Source organism: Callorhinchus milii, unplaced genomic scaffold (genome assembly GCF_018977255.1).
Source record: "Callorhinchus milii isolate IMCB2004 unplaced genomic scaffold, IMCB_Cmil_1.0 Scaffold19, whole genome shotgun sequence".
Classification (NCBI taxonomy): domain Eukaryota; kingdom Metazoa; phylum Chordata; class Chondrichthyes; order Chimaeriformes; family Callorhinchidae; genus Callorhinchus; species Callorhinchus milii.
This window is the reverse complement of record NW_024704760.1, coordinates 9,479,483-9,493,714: the sequence shown is the minus strand read 5'-3', so window position 1 is coordinate 9,493,714 and position 14,232 is coordinate 9,479,483. Positions and strand designations below refer to the sequence as shown.

Sequence of the window (14,232 nt, the reverse complement as noted above, 5' to 3'; positions counted from 1 at the left end):
ATTATTATGTCGTTGAGACATCGCAGAATGTTTCACAGGATTTGACTGTGAAGTGACTGTGTTTATAGGCGACATCAAATGCAATGATTATTTTTCTTCTCAGTCCTATTTTGGAGACCAACTAGAGGGAGAAATTTCACCCTGGGTCTAGATTTACTCTATTTATGTAACATTTCAGAATGTCCAGAATGTCACAGATCGTAAAAGACAGCCTGGATTTTGAAGGAAGTTTTTTTTAAAAGTATCTTTTAAGAAATTATAGAAAATTTACTTACAAATTGAGACTGAATTTGCATCAATTTGCCAAATGGAGTAAATAGACCTAAGCAGATTTTCTCCCATCAGCTTAAAGTTCAAAGTGTGACAACCCGGCTCACTGTGTGTCAGCCCGGCTCAGTGTGTGTCAGCCCGGCTCAGTGTGTGTCAGCCCGGCTCAGTGTGTGTCAGCCCGGCTCAGTGTGTGACAGCCCGGCTCAGTGTGTGTCAGCCCGGCTCAGTGTGTGTCAGCCCGGCTCAGTGTGTGTCAGCCCGGCTCAATGTGGGTCAGCCCGGCTCACTTGGTAGTACTCTCGCCTCCGAGTCAGAAGGTTGCGGGTTCTAGTCGGGAATTGGCACCCAAATAGTCTAGACTGACACTCCAGTGCAGCTGCATTGTTAGAGGTGCCGTGCTTTGGATGACATGTTAAACCGAGGTCCCTTCTGCCTTGCCCAAGTGGATGTTAAAGATCCCATGGCACAATTCGAAAAGAGAAGGCAATTTTTCCCGGTGTCCTGGCTAACAATCCCCCCAGATACAATTGGTCACTCACCTATGGCTGATTGTGGGACACTGCTGCGTGCAAATTGGCCCCTGTGTTTGCGCACAATGTACAGAGTAACTCCACTTTACAGTGCATCCTGTGAAGTGCGTTGAGGTTTCTCGACAACGTGATTAGTTGCTGCATTAAATGCGAGGATTATTATAAGTTCCTCGGATTTTTCAACTGCAATATCCACTTACTGCCGGTCAGTCTCACTGTGGTCAGTCCCTCTGTGGTCAGTCACACTGTGGTCAGTCCCTCTGTGGTCAGTCACACTGTGGTCAGTCCCTCTGTGGTCATTCACACTGTGGTCAGTCACACTGTGGTCAGTCACTCTATGGTCAGTTACTGTGGTCAGTCACTCTCTGGTCAGTCACTCTCTGGTCAGTCACTCTGTGGTTGCAGTCAGTCACACTGTGGTCAGTCACACTGTGGTCAGTCAACTGTAGTCAGTCACGTCAGTCACTCTGTGGTCAGTCACTCCGTATGGTCGGTCAGTCACACTCCATCAGCTAAACAAGGAACTGTGGCACCTGGTGCCATCCGAATTCCTCACTGCAGCTCGTTTTTCTCTCCTACATTATTCATTTCCTTTAACAAAGCGTTTTTTTCTCCCCCCTCCCCTCGCCCCCGCCCACCCCCCTCCCCCCAACCCCGTTCAAGAGTGAATGAATTGGTGGGCCAGCCGCCCGGCCTGTCTGCGAGAGCAGCCTTTGAAAAGGCGCCACTTCAGCTTTCACTGCACTCTGCTCCTGGCAAATGCGAAGCCCCTGAGGTCAAGTCACCCTTTGATTTCTTTCTCAAAGTCATCTGACATGTGTGAGTCCACCCAAGCTTAGCCTTCAGACTGCTGTCTGCTCCACTGGCCATCTCCTGTTTCCCATTAAACATGGAAATGGTGTATGAAATTGTAAATCCAAGCTATTTCCTCAACTGATTACATCAAATTGCTCCGCTTGCAAGTTCCTTTCTTTCACCATGTTTTCTGGGATCTCCGAGTCACACTCAGGGCTTGGGAATCACTTACCCACACACGTTTTGCCATCTGAGTGAAGGGCGAACTTCACGTGACAACCACACTTGGGTCCCTGATCGGTGTCGTCACAAGTGTGCTGACATCCTCCATTTCCATAGTTACACGTCACTGAGGGAAGACAAGAAACTCCGCCAGGTAAATAAGAGCTTTAAAATAAACCTGGCTCCCCCCTCGCCTTCTCCCCTCCCCAGCCTCACAAACATGTCAAAAAAACATGTTTTGAGATGATTATCCTAACCACAGGTGTAGTGATGGATGGATTTTTCTAGCTGGGAAACCAAGATCCTGGCAATGGTTCATTTCTTCCCTTTGTTTTTTCTTCCCCTCAGAAATTGCTTCACGTTTACAAAAAAAAACCTGGGACTCAATCAAGGCCACATTTTCCGTCAATTAAAAAGGAAAAAAAACCGACAGATTGTACTGGGGTTAGGGCAGCTCCACACTGCTCACACCCAGCCCCCGCCTTTCTCAGACATGGCACGGCGGAGGTGCTTGCGAGGGAGGGAATTCAGCACCAAAAGGTCAATGAGGTGCCCTGATCAGACGACAAGAGGCTGGATCTGGTTCCTAGTTCAGTGCGGGCTTTAGCATCTGGGTAATAACTTCTTTAATCAGAACAAAATGATCAAATCATTGTTGGGTCCTCACCATTCAATGTGCTTCTCATTCCACCCCACTCCCTCCCTCCCTCACCCCCATTCCACGCCCACATGTGTCAACCTGACTTTTGTCTCTGAGCAGATGCGTGTGAGTTCGAGCCCCAAGTCAGGACTTGGAACTCATACTGTCTAAGTTGACACTCCAACGCAGGGCTAGCTCTATGATGCATTGTTGGAGGTGCCGTCCTTCAGATGAGATGTTAAACCAAGGTCTCGTCTGCCTGTACCGGTGGATATTAAAGTCCAATGACGCTATTCGAAAAGAGAAGGGAGTTTCTCTCCATGTTCTGGCCAACAATCCCAGAGATAAAATTGGTCACTCACTCCATAGCTGTTTGTAGGACATTGCTGCCACATATGCCCACTAAACAGATAATCACTACACTTTACAATATGTCTAATATGAAAGCTTTGGACATTCTTGTGACATGAAAGGTGCTGTACAAAATGCAAGGATTATATGAATATTATTATTTACTATATGTAGGACAACACTGAGAGAGATAAAACCAATAGGTTTAGATTGTGTGGAGGCGTAGTGGGCAGAGTAACAATAATCGTTACATTTCAGGGTCCGAGATGTTATCCTATGTGAATGATGCCTCATAAATGCAAATTGTTATATTGTGCGTGGATTCTGCCAGGAGCGGACTGGATGGGACTCTGGAGCTCTCTGTATATCCATGTGCCTAACATACCTGGCACTGCCATCACCCTCCAAGGAATTAGTAACTTATTCACATACCTTACAGCAACAACAACTTGCATTAGACTGCGCCTCCATGTGAGGTAGCGTCTTGGAGTGTTGGCTGTTCAGCTAACAGGAGCAGAAACACATGGCATGGGGTGGAGGGGGGGGGGGGGGGGGGGGGGGGATTTGGTCCCTCAGCGCTTGGTGTGTTTTCCTGCCACCCCTCCCCCCCCAGTCTGCTGAGACCTGGGGGAATCATAGCTTGCCAGGGACTACAATACCGACCGTAACACGGGATGGCGGGGGGTCAGAGGGCATTCTGGTACAACTTGAAAACTGTCATGAATTAATTTTGGGAGAAAAAAAACTCATTTCCCATCAAAGTGCAACGACTGCCAGTCATTAAGAAGTTTTGGGTGTATTTTACATTTTTTTTTGACCACAGAGGTCAAGGCATTACCTCTGTAAATATCCAGAAGCAAATCCATTCCCTTTGGACAATACTCCGAAAGCAGCAGACAGCCAAGGCACAGAGCTATTAATCTCAATAACGGCAGTGTCCCAGTGGCCATCTCTGACGTTCCTGGTAGACTTTACTGCTTTTCCCAACAATTTTAACCCAAAGAATCAACAGTGAGGAGATTTCTATATAATATATATAACATAGAAGTGCTTTGGGACATCCTCCCAAGCTAGATCAATGTCAATTTGTATTGGAATGTATATTTGGTGAGTTGCATTGTCTATCCAGATAAGGTTTGTAGCGCTGGGCAATGGGACAACTGTTTTAGACACTCAGTGTCATCCTGTGAACATAGGAAAATAGGCACAATGGGAGGCCATTCAGCCATTTAAGCCTGTTCCAGTTTATAAGATCGTGGCAGACCTTTTAATCCCAACTTCCTGTCCTTTCACCACATCCTTTAATACCTCACCGCTCAAATATCCGTCTATCTCTCAGAGTGAGATTCCAATCTAGCGCAGTTGTTCCCTTTTACACTCGAGTTTAAACATGGTAAACACGTGGTCGCAGAAGCTGCACATTAGACCCGAGGTCTACAAATTGAGACTTACACTTGCAATCCCGTTGGTTCTTGGTGAGCTCAAAGCCAGGTCGACACTCACAGGCAATCCCTCCCTTGGGAGTCTCCCGACAGATGTGGGCACAGCCATGGTTTTTGTTCATACAGTTCATTCCTTCTGTAAAAAATCAGTAATGAGAGATAATGTATTACACATCACGGTTCCAATATCACCGCAGTCAATTTCACTTTGAGTTAACAATTGGCTTGATCCATCTATCAGTCAAGGCAATGGACGTGAACCTGTTCAAAATATAAATCAATATCATGAAGAGAATTAATGTATTAGAGGGCTATACCTTGGCAACCAATAGTCTTTAAGAAACTTCCTGTGACACTATTCAAAAAGAGAAGGGAGTTTCTCTCTCCTGGTGTCCTGGCCAACAAACCTCCAAATAAAATTGGTCACTCACTTCAAAGCTGTTTGTGGGGCAATGTTATGAGCAAATTGGCTGCTGTGTTTGCCCACAAAATACACAGTCACTTTACAGAAGTTCCTTGAGAGGTGGGATTACTATTATTGAACTTTTTACAGTGCCCTCCCACATTGAAATGTCTCAAACCACTTCACAACTGCAGCCAATGCAGTGATTGTTTTTCATTGGAAGATGAATTAAAGCGTACTCGAACAGGCAGATAATTTAATGTCTCATTGGAAGGCTGGCACCTGTGATGATAAGAAGTGCTCCCCTGGCACTCCACTGGAGCATCAGACTAGACTCATCCCTGATTTTAGTAATGATAGTTATAAGGACAACTGGACATTGCAGCAAATTGGGTTCATGAATACATATTTATTATCTGTTTTATTATCCGTATTTAAGTCCCACCTCAAATCCTACCTCTTTGAAAGTGCTATGGCCCTCTCCCCACTCCCCCTTGCTGTGTCCAACTCCGTCTCTGTAAAGAGCTCTGAGCCATTACCTTATGTGAGTGTCAATGTAAGATGTTGTTGTTGTATTACCTGCCACAATTCTCCAAAGCTTTACAAGCTCAGAGCACAAGTCACCCTCAGTGTTCTCATTGCACTGAAAATGCACTGTAGAAATCAGAAGCAATGGGATCTCCCCAATGGCAGTGAGCGTGGACTGAAGAAAGGCAGTTTTTTTTAACGATTCCAACATGGTCCTGACACTTGGCAAAGTTTTAGTCAGAATAACTTATTCAAATTCATCTTTCATTTTGCAAATGATTCCATCGCAAAAGCCAATGGCAGCACAACAAGGGCTTTTTATCTGAAACCCTCTCGTGATCACTGCACATCTACGCATTTGGGCAAAGTTACCGGGGACTGACTGCTAGTTATTATGCACTTGAGCTAAATTACTTCTTCAGTCACGCCTGCACACAACTAGATTTGTTATGCCCGTAGCGTGAAGGTAAATGTTTATATTTTTGAACAGTGTAGGGGTCAGAGTCAGAGCCAGATCTATGGAGGTGGAGACAGTCAGAGATAGAGTACAGAGTCAGAGCTGGAGCAAGTCGTAGAGACAGCGAGATAGAATAATAATAATAATCCTTGCATTTCATATAACGCCTTATCACGTCTTTGAGACGTCTTAAAGCGCTTCATAGAATATACTGTAAAGTGAACTGACTGTATATTTGTGGGAGAAACATGGCAGCCAATTATGCACAACAACAACAACTTGCACTGATATAGTGCCCTCTCCGCAGGGTAGCATGTTCGAGCACTTAACAGTGGCGGAGGGATTGGGGAGATGGCCGTAAGCACGGTCCAACAGGAAAGTTTTCACGCGGGACTTGAAAGAGGGGAGAGAGGGGGCAAGGCGGAGGGATTGAGGGAGAGTGTTCCAGCGTTTTGGGGCGTAGTGGCTGAAAGCACGACTTCTGATGGTGGTGTGGAGGGTGCAAGGGACAAGCAAGAGGCTGGTGCCAGTCGAGTGGAGGCACTGGGTGCTGGAGTGGGGAGTGAGGAGGTCGGAGAGGTAGGGAGGTGACAAGGAGTGAAGGGATTTGAACACGAGGGTGAGGATTTTGAAGTTGATCTGTTCAGTGAAGGGGAGCCAGTGGAGCCGGCCAGAACTGGTGAGATGTGGCTACGGAGTTTGGTTCGGGTCAGTATGCGGGCAGCAGAGTTTTGAATGAGCTGGATCTTGTGAATGATGGAGCTGGGGAGACCGGCGATGGAGTAATCCAAGCGGGAGATGACAATCGCATGCACAAAGCTTTCGGCTACATTTGGGGTAAGGTACGGTTGGAGGCGAGCAATGTGGCGGAGGTGGAAGAAAGCGGTCCTGGTCAGGGACCAGATGTGGGGGAGGAAGGACAGTTGGGGGTCGAAATGGACACCTAGGTTGCGCACTGGCTCAGTGAGTCTGAGGGAGAAGTCCAGGGAGGTTGAGGATTTAGATCCGCAGGAGTGAAGACTTTGACGGGAGCCCAGGAGCATGGCTTCCGTCTTGACGATATTCAGCTGCAGGAAGTTTACACTCATCCAGGCCTTGATGTCTGCCAGACAAGCTGATAGAACACTGGGAACCGGGAGTTGGTACTGGAGGAGGCAAAATAGATTTATGTGTCATCCGCTTACATGTGGAAGTTTACCCCGTGTTTGTGGATGACATCGACCAGAGGGAGCATATAAATAAGGAAAAGAAGAGGGCTAAGGATGGAGCCGTGGGGTACCCCGCAGGTGACCAGGTGGGGGAGAGAGGACAAACCATTTGCTGAGATGAAATGGAGGTGGTTGGTTAAGTAGGACTCGAACCATGTGAGTGCGGTCCCACTAAGGTCCGCACAACAGTGTCCCACAAACAGTCGTGGATTGAAGTGACCAATTTTATTATTGTTTTTTCTTTTTTTCTTCAGGGATTATTATCAGGTATGTGGAATAAGGAAACTTGCCCAAGGTTTCACCCTGACGGAAATTAAACCCAGGTGTCTCGCTTGCAAGGCGAGCGCTCGAACCACTGACCTACAGGACTCTTAGAAAGTTAAGCCCAGAGAGTGGGTTCAAACCAGTGCTCTTCAGTGGGTACACCAGCAACACAATGAGAACAGTCAGGGTGTGCTCAATGTTCAGGGGAGCCTCGGAAACGTTACCAAGTTTAGATTCTCTCAGTCCTCACCAAATGGAGATTGTGCACCTCACACAGATGAAGTTGGCCAAAATTAGTGTGATTTCAACACCACATCATAACAGAGGATGGAATGAAGAAGGGCCCTCCACCTGTTTGATCTCATCTTTCATAATAATAATCATATAATAATCCTTGATTTTGATACAAAACCTTGTATCAAGACGCCTCAAAGTGCTTCATGAGATTTAATGTAAAATGTAGTGACTGTCTATTTTGAAGACGAAGACAGCAGCCAATTTGTGCCCAACATATGATCTCCCACAAACACATGATGTAAATGATCAATTTTATCTGGGGGATAAAATTCTGGTTAAGACACTGGGAGAAACTTATGTCTCTTTTTGAAAAACGCTATGAGGATCTTTAACGTCCTCCTGGACAGACAGATGGGACCCCAATTTATTGTCTCATCTGAAGGATGGCACCTCCCACAACGCAGAGCTCCCCGGCACTACAATAGAGCCTAGACTATGAGTACCCAGAAATGGTTATCATTCAGCTTAAACCGTTACTTAAATCAGTCCAGTGTCCTGACCTCATATGTGAATGGTAACCCTGTTCCAATCATTAAATTATTCTCGGTGTTCAGAAATACTTCCTGGTGTCAATCCTAAACTGGACCCTCTCTGCCCTGAACCTGTGGCCTCTTGTCCTGCTCCTTCCATGCATCTGAGATCTTGTTTACAATCACATTTGAGTGTCTTACTGACCTCTGGAAAACACTCAAGGAGACTCTTGCTTTCAGGGCTGAAGAAGCCATGGATTAACTCAATGCTCCTCAGAGAAGATCACTGAACACATGGTGTGTAATGTTGAGGAACGAGCATCCAAATAACAATAGAGTAAACCTCACATAAGTGGTATCAGTTGGGACCATACATTTAATATGACTTATGCAAAGTATGCGTTATGTGAAATAAATAAGAAGAAATTCAATGGGATTTCAGAAGATTCAGGTGATTATACGATTTATACAGATCAGAGTTATGCGCGTTTTACTGTAATAATAAATCCAAATGTTGGGAGTAGAGGATAGTGATTGGCTGCCTTGTACTTTCACTTGCTCTCAGTTCCCCCATTGCTTTAGGTCTGCCTTCTTCTGTGTTGTAAATTTCTATGGTTCTAGCTTTGGCCAGGGTAATCCGAGATTTCACTCTATCTTTACATTTCTCCTTTTCTGAAATGTAGAAAACGATGAATGAGGCAGATGATTGCGGTCCATTCTGCCACTCACTGTTTTCAGTAACTTTCCCTCTCTCTCCCCCCCCCCCCCCCCAGACACAGCGAGTCACCGTGCTATTGCCCGAGGATATTTCACACACTCTGCTGTTGCCTTTGCACTCCCCGGTGCTCAGTCAGCTTCATGCCCGATAACATCAGCAAATTCCTGCTGGTGCATGGAGCCTGGCCTGGGAGCCCAGCAGCTTTAGAAGCTAAGCTGGCGGGAGTTTGAGGGTATCTGGGGTCAGAGACCTAGTGAGCTGCAGCAGGAACCTTTCCACAGGGCAGATCATCCAACAGCCAACAATGGAATCCTGTGTTAATCTCTCTGCCCTGCACTGGGGATAGAAACCTCTCTTGACTCTGCGCTAGGTGTAGAAACATTGATGTATTTGTTTGTAAGAAAGCTATTTGGGGAATAGTGTTTGATTTGTATTGATGGAATTGTGAGCTCCTCAGCCACCTCTTTGCTGCTGTGTATTCTGACCTGGGACCGACTGCTTTGGTCGTTGCTGTTTAACTTTCCAAGGAGTTTCTGGACTGTTTTGTTAATGATTCATTTCATTAATCATTCCTGTCTGGCTTGATTTATAAAGTCATTATGGAAATATATTGGAAAAGATTCAAATTTGTGACATATTTATGATATCATACCTATGGCGAGGGAAGGGTGGAGGGGGGGAAGACAATGGAGAGAGAATACGCTACGTAATGAAAATGACAACAACAACAGCAACACAATTGTAATTACATTGCCAGTACCGCTATTTACTGCCATTCTTCGTTGCTGGCTTTTTTCAGTGCCCAAAATGCTGGTAAATACCAGTGGCGGCATTATAAAGTGCTCCAGGACTCTAACCTGCGTGAGGGGTAAATGCAAGTTGTTGTTGTTGTTGTAATTGTTTGATTTCCGCAAGCAGAAAATAGAGAATAATCCACCTTCTGTTCTCGGAATTCAAACTGAGTAAAGTGCTCCAATACACCACCCGGCTTGAAGGGTGCTATATAAATGCAAATTGTTGGTTGTTGCTGAGTCAAAGTGAATCTTCCTGGCCACTGAAGGTCGGGGTGAGTTGGGGGCAGCACTAGGTGAGGTGGCCAGTGGGAGTCTACACGCCTGCGAGCCGCGGAATTTTTTTTAAATTCAATTTCAGGCCCAGTCTGGCTAGCTCTGAATTACAGGTGCCCGGAGTCCGGTAAATCAGAGTTTACTGTAAAGAGGTGGAGGGATTGAGGCAGGGAGTTCCAGAGGTTAGGGATGAAGTGGCTGAAGGCACGCCATCAATTGTGGCATTGAGGGAGAGATGTGCAGCCAGCCTGAGGTAGCTGTGCAAAGGAGGTGGGCAGAGGAGTGGGTAAGAGCAGGTCAGAGATGTCGGGACGTGTGAGAGTACGAAGGGATTTGTAGGTGAGTCTGAGGAGCTTGAATTATCATATCCTGTCCGAGTGCCCAGAGCCAGTGAGGCTGGAAGAACAAACAGCATGAGATGACAAAGCTATTCACTGGGTAAACGCCTCTGTGAGCCATCAGCAAAGTCCAGACAGCCATTCCTGGAGCTGTGATTACTCACACAAGGCTGAATTTTCCTGTCTGCCTCCTGTTCTGGCAAATGATTAGGGAAATAAGATTGGAGAGCCCAAATGGAGGAGCAAAAACCAGCACTAACCCGATGGGGAAAGAGCAGGGAATGGGATTAGAGTACAGAGCTCCAGTGGGGGAGCGAGCCAGTGCAGATGTAATGGGGAGAGAGCAAGGAATGGGATGAGAGAGCTCCAGGGGGGAATCTATCATGACATAGCAACAATGGGTTAAACAGCCTCCTTTGGTGCTGAAATTTCTACAAATATCATAGGGTAAGTAGAACAGCCCTTAAACAATCTCAAACAATGCAGTGGACGAAAAGAGCTCCAATTCGCAAATCACACAACCTCGTCCTTTCAGCAAACGCATTCATCAAGTGGAGAAAGTCAGACACGCTGGAGCAGAGCCAGGAAATATCATTACAGGCCCCGCGAGGACAATAACAAATCAGAAATAAAAGCTGGGTAATATTTTCAAGTCATTTCCCTTTAAAATCCTCTGCCAGAGAACCATCAAACGCACGTCCACACAGCCCAAATCAATGGGCAGAATGAGGAACATTAAAGCCAATCTTACATAAATACAGGGTAATTATCTCTAATTTAGAGATCCTTTAATTGGTTCAGCAGAAAGGGTTCCTCTGGCAGCAGATCGCTTTCAATAACAAATGCCTGGCTTTTAAAAGAATCAATTAGAGTATTTTATGAGTGACAGCTCTGAAGCCTGCAATTTCTTTCATTTATTTGTTCCATTCTTCTTATTGTAAATTTCATCTGTCTCATTGTTTTGCTCGTGTCCTTTACCGCACCAAACTCCGTGAACCTCTTGCCCGGCTCCACTATAGATTTAGAGTTCTTCTATCCCCATCCCCCAGAGTATAGAGTTCAAAATCCTCGCCCTCGCCTTCAAAGCCCTCCTCAGCTTTGCTCCTACTGTTACTTGCTAACTCCATACTGACCTGTCTGCTTCCTCTGCTCTGCTGTGCTCCAAGTCCCCCGCCTGCCCACCCACTATCGGCATTTCTGCCCCCACCCTTTGGAACTTCATCCCACAGTTGCGTCACCCTCCTGCCCTCCACCTCTCCTGATCCCAACCACCGGCTCGAGTCCAAATCCTTGACTTTCACTTCCCCCTTCCCTCTCCCTCTGGTTCGTTGGCAGACTCTGCCACTGTGAAGCACTCCGGGTCGCTACCACTTGTGAAGGCACTATACAAATGTAATTTGTTGTTGTTGTTGCTTCCCCTGTTGTTAGCGGTGTGAGCATATCCTGAGAGCCACTGCGCCAGTCTAGTGCCCCCTCTCCACACTTGGCCTAGTGGAGGCACTGGGGTACGATGATGGCTTAAACACCCTAGCATTCACCAGGGGGATAGGCTTCAATTCCAATCAGTCTGAGGGGTTGGAAATGCGCAATCTCCACTGCTATTGGCAACAAAGTGTAACAAGTACTTGAGCAGCTACAGCAAAAACCTGAACTTTATTATTAATAATAATATTTGAATAGCTCTTAATCTTAATCCTATTGCAAAGATGCTTCAAAGGGCTTCACATTTTATTGTCATGTGGAGAAACTATGCACTTGTAGGTGAAAGTGGCCAATTTGCGCACAGCCATGGAGTGAGTGACCATTTTTAAGTGGGGGACTGTCGGACAGGATAATGGGAGAGAGAAACTCCCTTCTCTTTTCAAATAGTGTCACAGGATCTTAAACAGCCCTCGACAGACAGAACCTTGGTTTATTGTCTCATTCAAAGAACTGCACCTCTGACAATGCTGCACTCCCTCCAGTATTTAAGTGTTAGCCTGGACTATATGAGTTCCTACATATGGCTTGAGCCCACGACCCTTTGACTCAGAGATGAGAGTGCTATCAACTCCACCGGGCTGACATATTAATGACCGAAACAGGTTACCAGGAAGTGTGGTAAGGCCAGATCCCTGGACTCATTTAAAAAATGTGTGGATTATTTTCAATTCATTTCCCTTTAAAACAACAACTTGGATTACATAGCACCCTTTACACAGGTAGCATTTTGAGAGCGCTCAACAGCAACGTGGTTTGATGCCTAGCTGGAAAGAGAGGGGACCGAAGGCACAATCAAAAAGGAAAGTCTTCAGGTGTGGCTTAGAGATGGGCAAAGAGGGTGCAAGATGGAGGGATTCGGGGGATAGTGGCTGAAAGCACGGCTGCTGGTGATGAGGCAGAGAGGACAAGGGATGTGCAGAAGGCCAGAGCCGGCTGAGCGGAAGTGATGGGTAGGGGGGTGAGAGTGAGCAGGTCAGAGAGGTAGGGAGGTGCCAGGGTGTGAAGAGATTTGAATGTGCAAGTGAGAATCTTGAAATCAATCCATTCTACAACAGGAAACTAGTGGAGGCTGGCAAGAGCTGGTGCGATGGGGGTGCAGAGCCTGGTATGGGTGAAGACACGGGCAGCAGATCATTTCAACCTTGTTTATATTGGAGCCAGGGAGACTGGCGAGGAGGGTATTGGAATAGTCGAGGTGGGAAGTGACAAAAGCACGAATGAGAGTTTCAGCAGCATTTGAAGTAAAACAGGGTCAAAGGCAGTTGATGTGGCAGAGGTGAGGAAGGCATTGCTGGTCAGGAACCGGATGTGGAACAGGAAGTTTAAATGGGGATAAAACCTAGGGATAAAACCTGGGAGACTGAGGGATAGGTCGGTGAGGTTAAGGAGTTCAGAGCTGCAGGTGAGAAGACAGTGATGGGAGCCAAAGAGGATGGCTTCTGTCTTGTCCATGTTCAGCTGCAGAAAGTTGGCGCTCCTCCAGGCTTTGATGTCAGACTTGTAAAATCCTCTGCCAAAGACTCATTAAACATACATCCAAACACCTGAATCAATGGGTAAACATCACAGACAATCTGGGACATGACGAGCTGCGGTGGGTGGATGGGTGTTCTGGAAAGATGAGATCAAATAGGTTGAAGGGTCTTCTTCATCCGATCCAATCTTGTGATCTTGTGAAGTTGAAAGGAAGCTTCCCTCTCCAGCTCACTGGGGAGCATTTGATACTCAGTGACGACCCATCACCAGCATCAGTCAGTCACTTTGCTGAGCAACCAGTCACTCAAACAAGCCACATGTTGGTGGGGTGGGGTGGTGCGGTAAGGGTTCTTGTAGTGGTAATTGCTATTGGAATGAATCTGACGGCAACTTTCCTCTTTGCAGATACCAACAGTAGATCTCTGCAGATCTTGATACATGAAATAAAAATAGCTGATTCCAACCCACCGGGTGCAAATCCTTAACTGGGGTGTCTTCCAACATGAAAGATGCTATATAAATGTAATTTTGTTGTTGTAGCTGGCCGTGATCTGCTGGTTCAGTCAATTGCAGCAACAAGCGCACTCCATAGACCTAAAGACAATAATCTTTACATTGGATCCAGCGCCTTTCACATTTGGAGCAGTCTCAAAGCGCTTCTCCAGGGGTATCCAGGCTGATCGTGTGCTGGATATACCAAATTCTACTGCACCAGCAATATTCTGCTTGCAAGGAAAATAATCTCTCCTTTAATGCAGCTTACAAGGAACTGTTAAAATTCTTACATTAACTTGTCCATTTGAGACCACCTTTCATTAATCATTGACAGTGTAAAGATTACTCTGGGTGAGTGGGGGTTAACTCTATATCAAGAGCAAACAAATTGTATGACTTTTTTCACAGTAAACGTTTAAAGAGGGGCAGACGAAGAGGTAAATCTTACGATGGGATTTAAAGCTGGTTAAATCCCTCTGTAGCATGCCGTTCAGGTAAACATTTTGATGACCCATTGGTTGGTGTTAAGGCAGATCTTCTCCCAACACAGGAGCCCTCTTGTGATGTATGGTCTGACCAGGAAATGCTCAGCGATAGGCTCAGAAATGGGGGAGCGATCGATCCTCCCAGCTTCCCAACCAAGGTGGTCATTTGGGAAAGAGCAAAGATTGAAGAGGGAAATGAAAGTGCAACTAACAATTGGTTTTAAATCTACTTCCCCATTTGGGAGTGGAAATATATGACATTTTCTTGCAGATTCAAAGTGCTAATTATCCTTG

The 14,232-nt window shown here is 46.1% G+C and overlaps 1 protein-coding gene across 1 annotated transcript in view; it reads right to left on the bottom strand.

The window, feature by feature from the left end:
• Positions 1–14,232, bottom strand: part of scube3 (signal peptide, CUB domain, EGF-like 3) — a 109,021-nt gene that overhangs the window by 33,533 nt on the left and 61,256 nt on the right. The window contains exons 5-6 of the mRNA XM_042342148.1: positions 4,261–4,386; positions 1,828–1,944 (exon numbers count right to left, since the gene is read on the bottom strand). Coding sequence (XP_042198082.1) covers positions 1,828–1,944; positions 4,261–4,386 — 243 coding nt within the window. The remainder of the gene's footprint in view (positions 1–1,827; positions 1,945–4,260; positions 4,387–14,232) is intronic.